Genomic DNA, 15,811 nt, shown 5'->3' with positions numbered 1-15,811 from the left:
GGTAAAGAAATAGATAAAGAGACCGACCCATATACTCACGACACTGATCAATCTCGTGAAAGAATCTTAGGTAAAGGAGAAGACACTTTCAACGCAAGCTCGGGCGCGCGCGCGCGCGCGCACACACACACACACACACACACACACACACACACACACACACACACACACACACACACACACACACACCTGGTATGCTTAGTATATAATCCTCATTTTAATTACCAGATTACCTTAAATTCATGCATTTTAATGGGACACGTTTGTTACCACCGCTGCAACCACCACCACCACCACTACCATCACCCCCACCACTACTACCACTCCACTGCCACCCCATTTTCACATCAGCTTACCTCTATTGCAACTATTATCCACTGCCATCATCACCATCCAACACCACAACTACCACCACAATTATTCAGCGTGCCACTACCCCCCCTCACCCAGTACATACACCCCCACCCGCACCGTCACCACCTCCGTGTATGGGTCTGGGGCTGCAGGTGTGTGGTAAAGAGGTTGCATCGTGCTCAGATGGGTTTGTTCCGCTGGTCGCCGGACATCGTTTTGTTTTTCGAGTAGCTTTTAACTCGATCAGTAATTTGTTTTTTTTCTTTTTATTTGTTCTGTCTAGAATTTTTGTTTGCATTTTGGTTAGAGTTCGCTATGGAAAGAAGTTATTCCAAATGACACAGCAAATGCTTTTAAATTTGGTGCTTTTTGTATATTACTTAAAAAAATGGACTTTATACAATGCATGTTTTATGTCTGACTCGGAAACTGATAAATTCATATACGTAAACGTGTTGCTGTAGTATTCTTTTATTTTTTTGAGCACATTTTTTACTCCGCAGAACACAGACCGTTAGCAGAACTAAAGAAAAAGATATTCAGCATTATGTAATCACATTAAAGGGTAGATTAATATATCGTTAGACGACAAACATCAATATTGGTTAAAGAGATATTTGACACTCTCTCTCTTTATTATTTTAACACTTAGAAATAAGGAACTGCAAAAGAGGGAACTGGCTCTAGAGTTTACCAACAAAAGGGATGAAAGGGTGACAGTAGCGGTATATTAACTTACAATAGGAAGTTGAACAGTGTATAGATGAACTTAAGCAAAACGTCTTACCATAAAAAAAAACTGATCCCAGAATTTACCAGCAAAGGGGAGGAAAAAGTCAATATAATGGTTAAATTTTACATTAGGAACAGAACAGCGGAGAGATCAGCTCCAATAAGAAATACTTAACCATAACGAAAACAAGAAGCTAGCACTCACTTGAAGTCCTGAATGATGAGCTGCACAATGTCGCCGTACTGGTCCCCCTCGGCCACGAAGGTGAGGTGGCAGGTAAAGATGGTGAGCGTGTTGACGGGCCGCTGCACCTGCACCTCGTAGCTTCGCCCAACGTCCCCGTAGAAGGTCCGATTACACGCTGCAGAAGACAGGAGAAAAGGAACGGGGTTAGCGGGAGGGTTATCAAAGGTGTGGTGGTGCTGCTGGGTAGGGGGAGGGGGGGGCGTGTGTGTGTGTGTGTGTGTGTGTGTGTGTGTGTGTGTGTGTGTGTGTGTGTGTGTGAGGTCGTGGTTGGGTAGAGGGGTTGTAAGAGAGAAAGAGATTGATAGACAGATATAGAAAGATAGATAAAAAGAGAGATAGATAGATAGATAGATAGATAGAGATAGAGATAGATAGATAGAGAGAGAGAGAGAGAGAGAGAGAGAGAGAGAGAGAGAGAGAGAGAGAGAGAGAGAGAGAGAGAGAGAGAGAGAGAGAGAGAGAGAGAGAGAGAGGAGCCGAGATGAGCCAGCCATTCAGTGAGGGGAGAGGTGATAAAGAGTAACAATACAGTCCTCGGAGGGAGAAAGGTGAAGGAGAAAAGGAAAAAAAAAAGTGAGATATCAGGGCAATGAATCCACCTGGGAGGGAAGAGAAAGGAGGGAGGGACGGGAGTATTTAAAGTAGGGAGTAGAAAAATAGAGAGAAAGGGAAAAGTGGTTACAGAAGGAAGAAAAGGGGATAGAAAAAAAGACGAAGGGAGGGATGAATAGTGGAAGGAAGAAGGGAGGAAGAGAAGGAAGGAGAGGCGAAAAGGAGAAGAAGGATGAAGTAAAAGAGGAAAGGGGAGGAGGTAAGGGACGGAAGATATTTAAAGAGGGAAATAGTGGTAAGGAAACGAGGAGAGGGAAGGAGAGAAGAAAAGAAGAAGGATGAAGAAAAAGAAGAAAAGAAGGGAGGTAAAGGATGTAAGAAATGTATGGTGAGAAACAAATAAGAAAAGGAAGCGAGGGGGAAAAATAAGAATGCGAGAAGGAAGGAGGGAGAGAGGGAGGGAGAGATTGAAGGTTAATAAAGGCGGTGTGAGATCAGGAGGGGGCGAGGATGAGGTTCGAGGGGAGAGTCAGACCATAGAAAAGACTCATCAATAAATATAGAGCCCTGAATGGCGCAGTAATCACAGTCATCGCAACCACTGAACGGCGTCATCAAGTGCTGTGCTATTGAGGTTTGCGCAAAAAGAAAGACAGAAAAAAAAAAAAAGTTCACGTCGTTTATTGAGAGCAGGAGGCGGGCAGTTCATCGGTTACATGTACACAGCCAGACAGACAGGTAGACAGACAGACAGATAGATAGATAACACACACACGCACACACCACTTCACACACACACATACACCACAACCCTCCCCCTCCCCAAGCACACCACACAGTCCCTCCCCCCCTCCTAAGGTTCTCCATCTCGCTGTGTACACGAAGTCAATTTGCAGCTCAGTCTAGACAATGAATATATCGACATCCCCGTGACGGCCCTTCGCCTCCAGACTACCGCCCAGTGAATCCAGGAACCGAGCACCACGCCGAGCCAAAGGGAGTCAGCAAGGTGTGGAGTGAGGGCTGGGCGTCCATTTGTACAGCATAGACGAGGGTGTATTGGTGCGTGTGTGGGGGAGAGAGAGAGAGAGAGAGAGAGAGAGAGAGAGAGAGAGAGAGAGAGAGAGAGAGAGAGAGAGAGAGAGAGAGAGAGAGAGAGATTAGTTTGAGAATGGTTTGAGTCGCAGAAATGGCTCGTCACGGGGACTTGCGGGGCTTAAAACAGTCACCTGGTCAGAGAGAGAGAGAGAGAGAGAGAGAGAGAGAGAGAGAGAGGATAAGGTTCAGTACTGCGGCGATACTGGGAGCGAGGGTAGAAAATGAAAAAGGGAAGAAATGAGATCTAAAACAAGGGAAGGAAGGAGGGAGAAAAATAAGGAAGGAAGGAGAGGCAAGAAAGAAAGAACGAAAGCATGGATTGGAAAGAAAAGGAAGAAAAGGGGAAGGGAAAGAAATAGTTAGAGGATGGAAGATAAGAAGGAAGGAAGAAACGAATGCGGGAAATAGAAAGAAAAAGAAGAAAACTGAAGGGGCAAGTGATTTAAAGACAAGTAGGAAGAAAATAAGAAAGAACGGAGAAAAGGGAAATCATTAGGAAGGAAAAAGGGAAATGAGGAAAGATAAAACTGATAAAAAAATACAGTACAAGATATATAGAGAAAAATGATGAAAAAGACAAAGAATCAAGGAAAGACTCAGAGAAAAAAATATACGGAAAGAAAGAAAGATTAAGAGACAGAAGTGACGGAAGTAAAAGATGGGCAGATGTAGTGGAAGGAAAACGGTCTGAGGGAAAGCTTGAGGACGAGGACGAGGAACACTGCACCAGGAAACATCTCATTTGGCCCACCCTTCCTCTACCCTTCCCTCAGCGTTGCCAAATTATCGTACTCAGCGCATTGATTTTCCTAGTTTCTGACCGATAACTCTAGCAAAAAAGAGCGAAAACCATCACTCTTTAATAGTTTCAACGATAAGTTTAATTTTCTATCGTTGTTTGTGTGGTTACGACGGTCTTGAAGCCTAAAAATCATAAATGCAATGCTCAGATTACGACAATTTAGCTTCTCCTTCCCCCTCCACTCTCCACCCCCATTCCTAACCCTTGCAGTCTCCATTTTTACCTTTTCGCACAGAGAAGTTACCCCTCCTTTCCTTCCCCACTTTCTTTTCTTCCCCTTCTGCATTTCCTTTTCCCTTCCTGCTATTCCCTCCCTTCCTATCCCTTCCACTCTCCATCTTTGCCTTGTCTTACAGAGAAAATACCCCTTCTCTCCTTACCCCCTTCCTTTCCTTACCTTTTCCCTTCTCCCTCCCCGTCTCCTTTCCTTCCTCCGTCCCTACTCCTTCCTCCTCTTCCTATTCCTTCCACTCTCCACTGTTGCCTTGCCTCACAGAGAAGAGCCACCCTTCCTTTCCTTCCCCTCTTTCCTTTCCTCCTCCCTTACTTCCCCTCAAGCAAGTTTGTCAGCGAGAGGCACAACTATGCGCCAAATTGAAAAGACGAGCCGGTAATCCTCCCAGCACGGCTTAGTTTCGAATTCTTTGCAATGAAGTCACGACGGCGAGGAAGATCCGGAGAGGGAGAAAGAGGAGGAGGAGGAGTAGAAGGAGAGAGAGGAGAGAGAGGAGAGAGAGGAGAGAGAGAGAGAGAGAGAGAGAGAGAGAGAGAGAGAGAGAGAGAGAGAGAGAGACAGGTTTATTGACTGAGAATGAGACAATGTCGGTTTTACTGCTGAGGAAGAGAGGCTGACACGTCCTTTCGAGGCAGAAACGGAGGAGAATGCTTAATCGCCTGAGAGAGAGAGAGAGAGAGAGAGAGAGAGAGAGAGAGAGAGAGAGAGAGAGAGAGAGAGAGAGAGAATTATTTACACTATACCCCTGAACAATCTCTCCCCCGTTCTCGTCTCCTGCCAGTCACACACACACACACACACACACACACACACACACACACACACACACACACACACACAGGTATATGGACCCTGGTGCCTGCCATAGACGTACAGGTTTATGGATCCTCACTCTCTCCGATGTCAGGGTGTCAGAGGAAGCCGTAAAAATTGACTAACCTATAAATAGTATCGCGTCAAATAAAAAAAAAATGTGTTACGATATATTCATTTTGCGTAGGGTGTTTATTTTTGTTCGTGTAACCTTATGAGCCAATTTTACCTTTATTGCTCTCCGTGATGGCTGCATTATCAGTATTCGCCGCTGTTATGGGTCGAGTACAATTAATTCGTGATGCACCTCGTATAATACAATGGCTGGTGAAGTTTGGCGCTGTTGTTTTTGTTTAGAGTTCATTATAACCATGCGTTCAATACTTCTCTTCAGCAGGAAAGTTTGCCGGGTTTTATATAAATATTTTATTAGTAAACTTAAAATGACTCTTTGTTTATTGGTCTGAACCCATTCACAGCAGCTCGAGTCACACAACCAAATGTATAAATGACGTATAGTACAAAGTTTCTGTATTGGGAAGATATCTCGAGGTGCATTTTTACATTTCTCATACAAGAAAAAAAATCAGTAATATATCCCTCTTGTTCGCTTTGCCTCTTCTTTCTCCGTCCAATATCACTCCAGTTTGTCTTTACCTTCCCCAACTCTCAGAGATATAGCATACCATCAAACCCAAACTTCTAATCAATGTCTCTCTGTCAACAATAGGATCTAAATTTACTTCCCTCTTATTCATTTTGCCCCCCGCTTTCTCCCGTCCAGTTCCACTCTACCCTGTCTTTGCTCTCCCCCGCACTCAAGCTGATCGGATATCTGCAAACCAATACTCTTAATCAAAAGCCTTCAGCAGCAATAGAATCGTACATTATTTCCCTCTTATTCACTTCGTCTTCACTCTCTCCCATCCATTTCTTCCTCTGAAGTCTTATTTTCTTATCATCTAAATTCATAAACCGCAGACTAATCAAGTTTGTCGCATATATACAATAACAAAATGTTTATCCCTCTGTCTAATTCCATCCACCACTTCTCTGCCCTTCTCACCATTGTCAAATAGATCTCATATCCTCAAACCCAAACTTTCTTGTCCTCACCCTCTGACTTCTCCGACCACCTGATGGCTGAGGGTTGCATTGGGTCCGCGGCGAACTTGCACAAGAAGGGATGATTAGGGATAACTGTGACGTTTCCGACCGCAGGGTTAACTGTCGGAGGAGTGAGATGCTGAGGGAAGGGAGGGGCGTGTCAGGGTCAAGGAGGAGAAGACCAAGATGTCCGTCAGGGTCGTAGTTAAAGGTGATATGGGAAGGCAAAACAGGCAAACAAAAACCAATGTAGTTGGGTTGAATTAGAAGAGAAAATAATAACAATGGAAATAACTGAATGGAATAAATGGATGAAGAGAAGGAGGGAGTAACTACGGTGGACTTGGAGAGGAAAATAATTCTGAAAACAAATAAAAGAAGAAAAAAGGTCGTTGGGGATGCAAAAGTTAGTGAAAGTTGTATTGGTAAGCATGTGTGAAAGTTAAAGTACTTGGGAGTGGAATAGCAAGCGAGAATGCGATCGGAAAGGACTTAAAAATTAATATATTGTAATGAGATGAGAATAGTGGAGGGATAAACAAGTGAAAGCGGACGAAGGTGGAATATAAGCTCGAAAATGATATGGTAAAGAAGTCAAAGGATAAATGAAAAAAAACTTTGTCAAAAATAAAAGAGAAAAGAACTTTGGGAAAGGAGACAAATAAACGCGAGAAATAGAGCAAACTCTTCTGTTTAGTCCGGATAACGCCCAAAAAGACCAGCAAAAAGCATTACTTCTCTTGTATACTCCATAAAAGGGTCTCATGAAGGAACCAGAGGATGGGGGGGAAGCAGAGGAGGTCAAGGTAAGGGGGCGAGGGGGAGGGGCAGGAAGCCAGCTAACAGGGGCCGAGGTCGCCGACAAACTTTTGCTCGGAGCTCAAGTCTGAACAAATTTCCGGAGTTTAAAAGCTTTAATGAAGATGCGTCGCCGTTGGGTCGTGGTCGTCGCGTGCTGACGTGTGCCGCGGACCCGAGGGGCGCGCTGAGACCTGGGCCGGAAAATGAATCTTGTTTTTTTGAACGTGCGTGCTTGTTTCCTTTGTTTCTCGTGTGTGGCGGTGGTGATGGTAGTGGTGTGTGTGTGCGGATGTATTTAGTGGGATTTTGGCGTGTTTGTATATGTGTGTTGTGTGTGTGTGTGTGCGCGCGCATTGGTTTGTTTGCTTGTTTGTTTTGGGCTTGAAGATGCCACTAAAAGCATCACTCACCAGACTTGATTTATCGTTGCAGCAAAATTCTTCCATTAGTCACAGATAATTGCCGAAGACTGATTCATCTTGACTCTTTGTCCGCCGCTCACTCCGCCTCTCCCTCTGTGTTTCTTCCGCTCTCTCTGTTATCATGCCTTTAAGTTATACGTTTCCTTATATATATTTGCTCCTTATCAGTCTTTTTACTTATATAACATTCTTCTCAACTTTATATGTGTCAATGTACATTTTTTCTCTGGTAGTATTAAAACAGATTTGTCGAAATCAAGGGAACAGATGGCGCAATGCTGCAAAGTGAGAATTAAATTGTTAGATAGATGAATCGTAAAGGTAGGGCAATGCAAGAAGGATGGAAAAACAAGTGGCAAGAAGGCAAATACATGAGGTCTAATGCAAGTAAATCTCTCAATGTAAATGATAGAAAAGAAACAGAAGACCAATACTGCGCAGTATGGATGAAAATAATATTATGAGAAACATCAAATCTTTAACCCGCCTTCACACGACACACACACACACACACACACACACACACACACACACACACACACACACACACACACACACACACACACACACACACACACACACACACACACACACACACACACACACACACACACACACACACACACACACACACACACACACACACACACACACACACACACACACACACATATATTTGTATGAGTGTGTGTAAGAACAAATTTAGAAACACACATCCCCTTCTATAAGCCCACTTTACGGCGCCAAAACACACTTATCAACCCACCCCTCTTCCGTACAGGGTTCAGAGTCAGTTGAGGATGAGTCAGGCCAAGACCTTCACCATCACCTGATCGCATCTCGTCTTTGGTACAGTGAAATCGGCACGAACACCTTTAACGGTCGAGGCGTACGCCCTTGCAGGTCACCTGGTGATGGGACTGCTGGTAAGAAACACGTCGTAGTGAACTGGGATACATTTGAAAGAAACCTGGTTACTTAATGAACTCACAAACTCCACCACTGTTGCGCTACTCAGGAGGCTCACGTTACCTGCTGGCCTAGATAACAGTGTGATGAGTGTTTTGTTATACTGTGGGTGACCTTGATGAGTCTGGGGAAGGAGCAATACCTTTATCTGAGGCACCGTCAGCTTTTCCTTTGACGCATTCACGCATTAAAATCTAAAAGCTCATAACGTCAATCATTGGAAATATGCAAATTCTATAGTCAAATCTCTGACACGTTATGGGTTTATATTTACATTTCATAAAGGAATAAGGATTTGTTGACCACTGTAGCTCGTTATAACCCCATTCACATGACATGCGTCCCAGCCCCCCCCCATGCCTCACCCCTGCCCTCCCCAAACCCTCAGCCGCGTCGCTTCTGGCAGGGCTGTGATGGATGGCGCCGAGGAAGGGAATTAGATCCTCAATTGGTTATTCCCTCGCCTGCAGGCTGGGACGAGCCTGGAGCCCCGAAGGGTGAATCTGTCCGCTGCTGGAGGCAAATTGGCCTCGATAGGGCGCAGATAATCAATAAGGTCTTTGAGATGAGAGATGCGAATTCTGAAGGTTTCGTATGTCTGTCAGGCTGCATTAAATTGGCTCCGATTGAGGGTCAAGTAATCTATAAGGCCTGTGAGGAGCCCATCACAAGCCCTCCTCCGGGCCTTCTCTGTCTGCTCGATATGCAGATTGATCTGGAACCTTTTGACTTTCTTCCTCATTTCGTCGCCTGTCTCCTCTATCTCCAGGGAGCGCTGAGGCACTTCGAAGGATGAATGCTTCCTGCAGACACGCGAAGAAAAAAGAAAGGAAGAAAACTTTGTTGATGAGGACAGACGAAAGGAACTGCCCGTCGGTGATGGATTTCTTGCGGAAGTAGATTTAAATGTTCATTCAGAGTATTTGGTTGTAGCAGTGGACACACACACACACACACACACACACACACACACACACACACACACACACACACACACACACACACACACACACACACACACACACACACACACACACACACACACTCCTTCGAATTATTCATAGTTACGTATTTATTTTTGAGGAATCTAAGCGCATACACATTTTTTCAGCCCCTTCTATCATCACCATTGTCATCTCAGCTACCACTTCACCATCCCATCCACCACAAACACCACCCTCACCACGACTGCGGCTGCCTCCACACACCAATATCATCACCGTTGCAGCATCAGATCACTATTACCACCGACACCCACAAACGATCGCCACACACTAAAAAAAAGTTCCAGCATCACAAATAACTCCACCACCACCACCACCAACAACAACAACAACAACAACAAGTATTACAAAAGTCGCATCTGTGTTGGTGCCTCACTTCTCCTTCTTCCCAGTACGATCTTCTCTTTTCTTTGCCTTCTGTGTGTGTTCGCCCCTGTCTGCCCACAAAAAGTTCTCAGCACAAGGCGACACACAGAAGAATGCTTGGCCGCCAGGTGAGAACAGGTATGCTGAGGGAAAGGGAGGAAACTTGACCTGGTGTTTAAAGGGGACTGTGTCAGGTGTTTGGGGTGGGAAACTCGGACTCAGGGGTGAAAGAAGGGGGCGGGGGGCTAAGTGTGAGGGAGAAGGAATCCGTTAGGTGCTTAGAATGGTGGCCGGGTCAGGTATGAGAGGAGAAGGACCCACTCAGGTGTTTTGGGGGGGACTGTGGCAGGTTCAAGATGGAGATGGACTCGGTAACATGTTTAGAAAGGGCTAGCAGGTGTAAAGAGAAGGATAAGGTCAGGTGTCTGGTATGGGGTACTGTGGCAGGTGTAAGAGCGAGGACTCGATCAGATGTTAGGAGGGGAAACTGTAGAAAGTGAGAAAGGAAGGGGGCAGGGGGCAACCCGACGCACCTGCTCTTCTTTTGTTCACCTGAAAGTAGCATGTCGGTCTTTTGTCTCACGTGTATTTCCATTTCCATTTTCTCCTTTGCCTTTGATCCTCGTAACACGGAAGAAGCATTTACACCACGCAGCTTTATCTATAGTTTGCGTTAGAACTGTGAGGTAAAGAGTAGGCAAAGAAGTGTAGAGGGAGAGGAGGGAAAAGGTGAGAGAGTAAATCGGCAGCAGGAAACGAGCAGAACGAGGAAGAGAGAGGGAAAGAAATAGGATGGAGAGAGTAAAAAAGATGACTATACGAAATTTACAAAAGGGAGGAAGGTGTGAGAGGAATAAGGGGAATGTGAGGGTAGAAGAATAAGAGGCTGAAGGAGGAAAATGGCGAGATGAAGTGGTACAAGGAAGGAAACACTTTGGAATAAGAAGGTAAGGGAGTGAAGGAGGTGAGGGAAGAGGGTATGAGAATATGTTTACAAAGGTAGAACATAAAGAGAAAAGATGATGATGCAAACGGAAGGAAGAATAACTAGAGGAAAATAGAAGGGCAAAAAACAAAAGAGAAAAGGACAGGAGAGGATTATAAGAGAACAAAAGTTGAAGAGAAGAATTGAAAGAAAATCCTGAAAAACCAGAATAAAGGAGGAGAAAGAGAAGGTGATCATGAGGTTATTTTAGGAGGTGGGATGAAATACAATACACAATGACACACGCCGTAGGGTCGACGCTCTGCCAGGAGGGTCAACATATCGCTCTCTGGTCCACCCCTTTACCAATTGCACTGTCACGGCTTACACTCGCAGCCTCTCATCACGCAAGACCTTCACCCCTTCTGCTTCCTCTTACCCATTCAACACCTCATTCCAGCCCTCTCTCTGCTCTTCTCTCTGTCCTTCAGTCTCTAAGTTCACCAGTCTGCTCCTTTGTCTGTCCTAATCCCCTCTCTGTTCTTTAATTCCTCTTTTCACATCTCTGTTTTCTCTTTCTCCCTTCAAGTCATCCCTCATCCGTTTGTTTTTATCTCACTGTCCTTTTAGCATTCTTTTGTCTTTTCGTTACCTCCGTTCTCTCCTCTGATTCCCTCTCTGCCTTCCTCTGCCTCCGTATCCTTATCCCTTAACTTATGCCTTTACAACCCTAACATTCTTCAGCAACCTCTATTTCTTTGTTATGGGCCCCTCTTCCGTCCTCCTCTTCGCACCCCATTCGTCTCCTTCCCGTCCCTCATCTCTCTCCTCTGGGTCCTCCTTGGTAACTTCTCACCAACTGGCCTCTCCGCTCGCTGCTCCTCGCCTTCCACCACCACCACCACCATAACTTTTTCATCCTTCGCCGGGTGGGTTAACGTTGGCTTTTAAGACGCCAGATATTAATAAAGCCAAAGTTTTAATGCCATTCTTTCCTCCCTTATTATGACAGTGATTTAGAGTTGCTGGGCGGGGGACGGAGGAGGGATTATAACTTCTCGCATTGCCTCTAGATTTTACGGCGTGCGCAATCATTAGTACGGTCATTAGTCGCAGGTGATGAGTTGCCACCCCACGCCAGAGCTTCCATTTCAGCGTATAATTGGCGCTGCTGCTACCACCCTCTCTCCGCCTCTTCAGTCACGCCGTCTTTGTTCCCTGGCCAGATATTTCACACGAACAAGCTTCCTGGAGACGTGGAAAATAGCCCAAACCAAAGTAAAACGAGGGTATTTCAGTGATACATGTTGCCACTGGTTTCCTCCCTCCATCACTACAGTAATGCCATCTTTGTTCCCTGGGCAAATATTTCACACATACAAGCTTCCAGGCGACGTCGAAAATAGCTCGAACCTAAGTAAAAAGAAAGAGAGTTTTAATGATGCATGGTGGCACCGCGCTCGCATTATTCCTGAGCTTATTTGGACTCTGAGAAAGAAAGTGAAAGTCAACACCGGCAGCATTTTTATCATCATTTTTCCAGGCAGCGTCTCTGTGTCTTTGTGTCGACGGGGAGTGAAGGACGCCAACACCCCTCCGTCCGTGATGGCTGAAATATTGGCTCGGAGCAGTTTTAATCTTTGGGCGAACACTGGTTTGACGGGTGCAAGGGTGGGGAGCTGGGCGACTCTCTGCAGGGCGGCGACATTTCGGAGAGGGGTGGATAGATAAGAGGGACAGAAAGGGAAGGAGCAGGACAAGATGTGACAAGGGCAAAGGTCGGAGTGAGGGCGAGACACGGCGTGCAAGTGGCGGGGTTGGGATGCCAGAGAGCAGGAGGAGAAAATGGAAGAGACTTCGAAGTTATCAAAAGCTCCCTTCCCACTTTGTCCCCCTTTTACCCATAATCCTCCGCGCACCGCCTTGGCCCACGCTTTGAGATTGTGCAGAGGGAGGAATAACACTGAGAAAACCACTTTTGAGACTCCTAGACTTTCGAGGGTGGCGGTGGTGGAGGGAGAGCAAAGGGAAACAGAGGAGAAAATGGAGGCAGGAGTCTGGTATGAGAAGAAAAAAGTTGACGTGCAATAACGAGGAAGGATAGGCGGAACATGATAAAAGAAGGCGACAGCTTAGTTGGTGAGAAAAAATGTACATTAAAAAACAAAATAATTAAGATCACAGATTATTGCGGGATGTTCCAGGACCGCTTAAGATAATGATGCGGAGGAAATGTTTTTTTTTTGTGTGTGTGGGTATATATATATATATATATATATATATATATATATATATATATATATATATATATATATATATATATATATATATTAAAGCAAAGGAAACAGCTCAAGGGCAGAAAAAAATAAAACAATGATGAAATAAGCCCGCTACTCACTGCTCCTATAAAAAAGATTTCAGAGGAGTGGCCGAAAGAGAGGTCAGTTTGGGGAGGAGAGTTATCCTGATACTCTCCTCTTGAAAGAGTTCAAGTCGTAGGGAAGAGGAAATATGGATGGAGGAAGATTGTTCCAGAGTTAACCAGCGTGAAGGATGAAAGAGTGAAGATGTTGATTAACTCGTGCGTAAGGCGTTTGGACAGTAAAGGGACGAGCTTGAGTAAAACGTCGTGTGCAGCGAGGACGCGGGAGGGGGGAAGGCATGCAGTATGCAAGTTCAGAAGAGCAGTCAGCGTGAAAATATCGATAGGAGATAGAAAGAGAGGCAACATGGCGGCTGAATTTAAGAGGTAGAAGACTGTCAGTAAGAGGAAGGGAGTTAATGAGACGAAGAGCCTTTGAGCCGTACCAGGAGTACCAAGAGTCACGAAGGTTTAGCGACGAAGATCGAAGGGAAGGACGATGTGTACCTTTAATTAGACTCCACTTTGTCCAAGAGACCTGAGTGTGTGGAGCCCCCCCACACGTGAGATGCATACTCCATATATATGTATATATATATATATATATATATATATATATATATATATATATATATATATATATATATATATATATATATATATATATATATACATGTATATATATATATATATATATATATATATATATATATATATATATATATATATATATATATATATATATATATATATATATATATATATATATATATATATATATATACTCACACATATACACTCATATATTTAGTTGCTTTTATTTAATTTTCCCTGTCTGCTGCCAGCCTCTTCCCTGTCTAATATTACCTTTTCCCCTCTCGTGTATCTCGTTTCCCTCTCTCACTTTCAAATATATTATACTCTCCTTTCTTCCCTTCGCATTTTTCCGATCTTTTTCCTCACTTTTCACCGAAAATGTTTATACATTTGGGTGTAACTCTTACATGTTTACTATGTCTGAGAAATATTTTCTTTCAATTTCAACATATATGACAATGTGCTTTGGACTGCAAAATGTTAGCATTTGGAGAGTCTACAGACGTGAAATCTGTTTACTCGATTGAGCTTCCTTCCTAAAAAAATAGCGTTCCCAAGGCATCAACACTTATGCATTGATTATGAAAAGTCTACGGACACCTCCAGCCATGTTTACATTACGCAAAGACTGTTTAAGATGGGCCAAATTTCTGCCATGATATAAACCTCATATAATAGATGATGCATAAACTGATCACATATGCGTTGATATATATTATGAAATGGTTTGCGTGAGTGATGATTCTTTCGCATTATTTTACTTAGGCAGCTACCGGGTTAATGGCCAATCTCCCCCTCTACTAAAACAGAACTGATTTATTCTACATTACCATGTGTTAGCAGGATTTATAATGAGCACGTTAATAATTCATGGAATCATGATGAGCTCTTTCTTCTTTTCCTCACAGGCACTCATTCTTCCTCGCTATATGCATCTGACGCTTCCTTTATTATATAATTTACGTTAGTTTTTGATTAGTTACACAATGTTACCATTAAATATGGAAGCCACTGTAAGGCACATTGAATCAAAGAACTAAGGAAAATAAAAGTTTATAAACTTTGAAGCACCTAGAAAACACCAGCAGGCTCCTCCCAACGCCCGTCTGAAGATAAATAGATTATGTTCCTTAAATTCACCCAAGTTTTCGTTAATAATGCATTTTACCTACAATCCAATTATATGATTGTACTTAGTACATTTTCTTATAAGGTAAAATGTTTTATAGTTATGTTTTATCGTTTGTTTCGTTATTAGAATATATATATATATATATATATATATATATATATATATCTATATATATATATATATATATATATATATATATATATATATATATATATATCATGTCTGTATGTGGCCAAATCAACAATGTCGAGGTGGGAAAAGAACAGTTCATTTGATTATAGTTTTTTTTTCCTCTACTAGTAAATCATAAAAGTTGATCTCTGGTGGTTGTAAGCTATTAGACGGTGAGACTAGTAGTTTCAGTAATGCCGGTGTGTTTGATAATATTGCTTGTGGTGACGACGATGATGGCCCCCTCATAACCTTCACCATCGTTATTTTTGTTGTAATAACTGTAAGCATAACAGGCGCCACTATAAAAAAAAATTGCCTGCGCCACGACGGGCTTGGGCCGACCATCTGGCCCCTGAAGATAGCCTTCAGGCGCTATAGGCGGGGATGTATAAAAAAAAAAGCTACTGCTCATTGCCGAATGGCGGAACGTCCCCGTCAAGAGGGTAATTGGTGAGCACGGCCCGCCAAGACGCGTCAGACTGATTGCCGCTAATGAGCACCACAGCGGGAAAGGCTTAGGCGGGGGTGGTGATGTTGTTGTTGTTGTTGTTGTTGTTGGTGGTGGTGGTGTGTGCAAGAGTGTGTGTGGTTGTGAATTCGTATGTGTGTGGGGAGGGGGCGTTGTGTTTGTGTGTGTGTGTGTGTGTGTGTGTGTGTGTGTGTGTGTGTGTGTGTGTGTGTTTCTGAAAATTCTATAATTTGAAAAAATGTGATATAATTCCAACACAAACCATTAAGGAGAGACAGTAAGTTTACCAGAAACTAGTTTATTTCACTTTCTTATAGAGCAAGCTGTTCAGCGTCTTTCCTCTCCTTTATTCTCCCTTCCTTTGCTTTTGCCTCATTTTCTTTCTCTCTTCTTCACATGTATTAGTATTCTTAGCATCCTCTATTATTCACACCTTCAATCTTTCCTTACTTAAAGTTGTCACTCCCTTCTCTCCCTCTGCCTGTTTTTTGTTTTGTTTTCCTCTACATCGTCCCTCGCCTCTCTTTTGCAACAACCCTCACATTTGACTCTTATCCTTCTTTCCCATTCTCTTGCTATCTCTGTGACCCTTTTTCCTACTCTCACTCCTCCATTTCTCCCTCGTGCCGTCCATTCCATCTCCCTGCTCT

General features: G+C 43.7%; 1 protein-coding gene across 1 annotated transcript in view; it reads right to left on the bottom strand.

Moving 5' to 3' along the window:
* The window catches only part of LOC126995747 (uncharacterized), an 89,624-nt gene that overhangs the window by 23,126 nt on the left and 50,687 nt on the right, over positions 1-15,811 (bottom strand). Inside the window, exon 2 of the mRNA XM_050855627.1 lies at positions 1,292-1,448. Within this exon, the coding sequence (XP_050711584.1) occupies positions 1,292-1,448 (157 nt within the window). The remainder of the gene's footprint in view (positions 1-1,291; positions 1,449-15,811) is intronic.

Source organism: Eriocheir sinensis, chromosome 8 (assembly GCF_024679095.1).
Source record: "Eriocheir sinensis breed Jianghai 21 chromosome 8, ASM2467909v1, whole genome shotgun sequence".
NCBI lineage: Eukaryota > Metazoa > Arthropoda > Malacostraca > Decapoda > Varunidae > Eriocheir > Eriocheir sinensis.
This window is presented reverse-complemented; position numbering and strand designations above follow the sequence as displayed.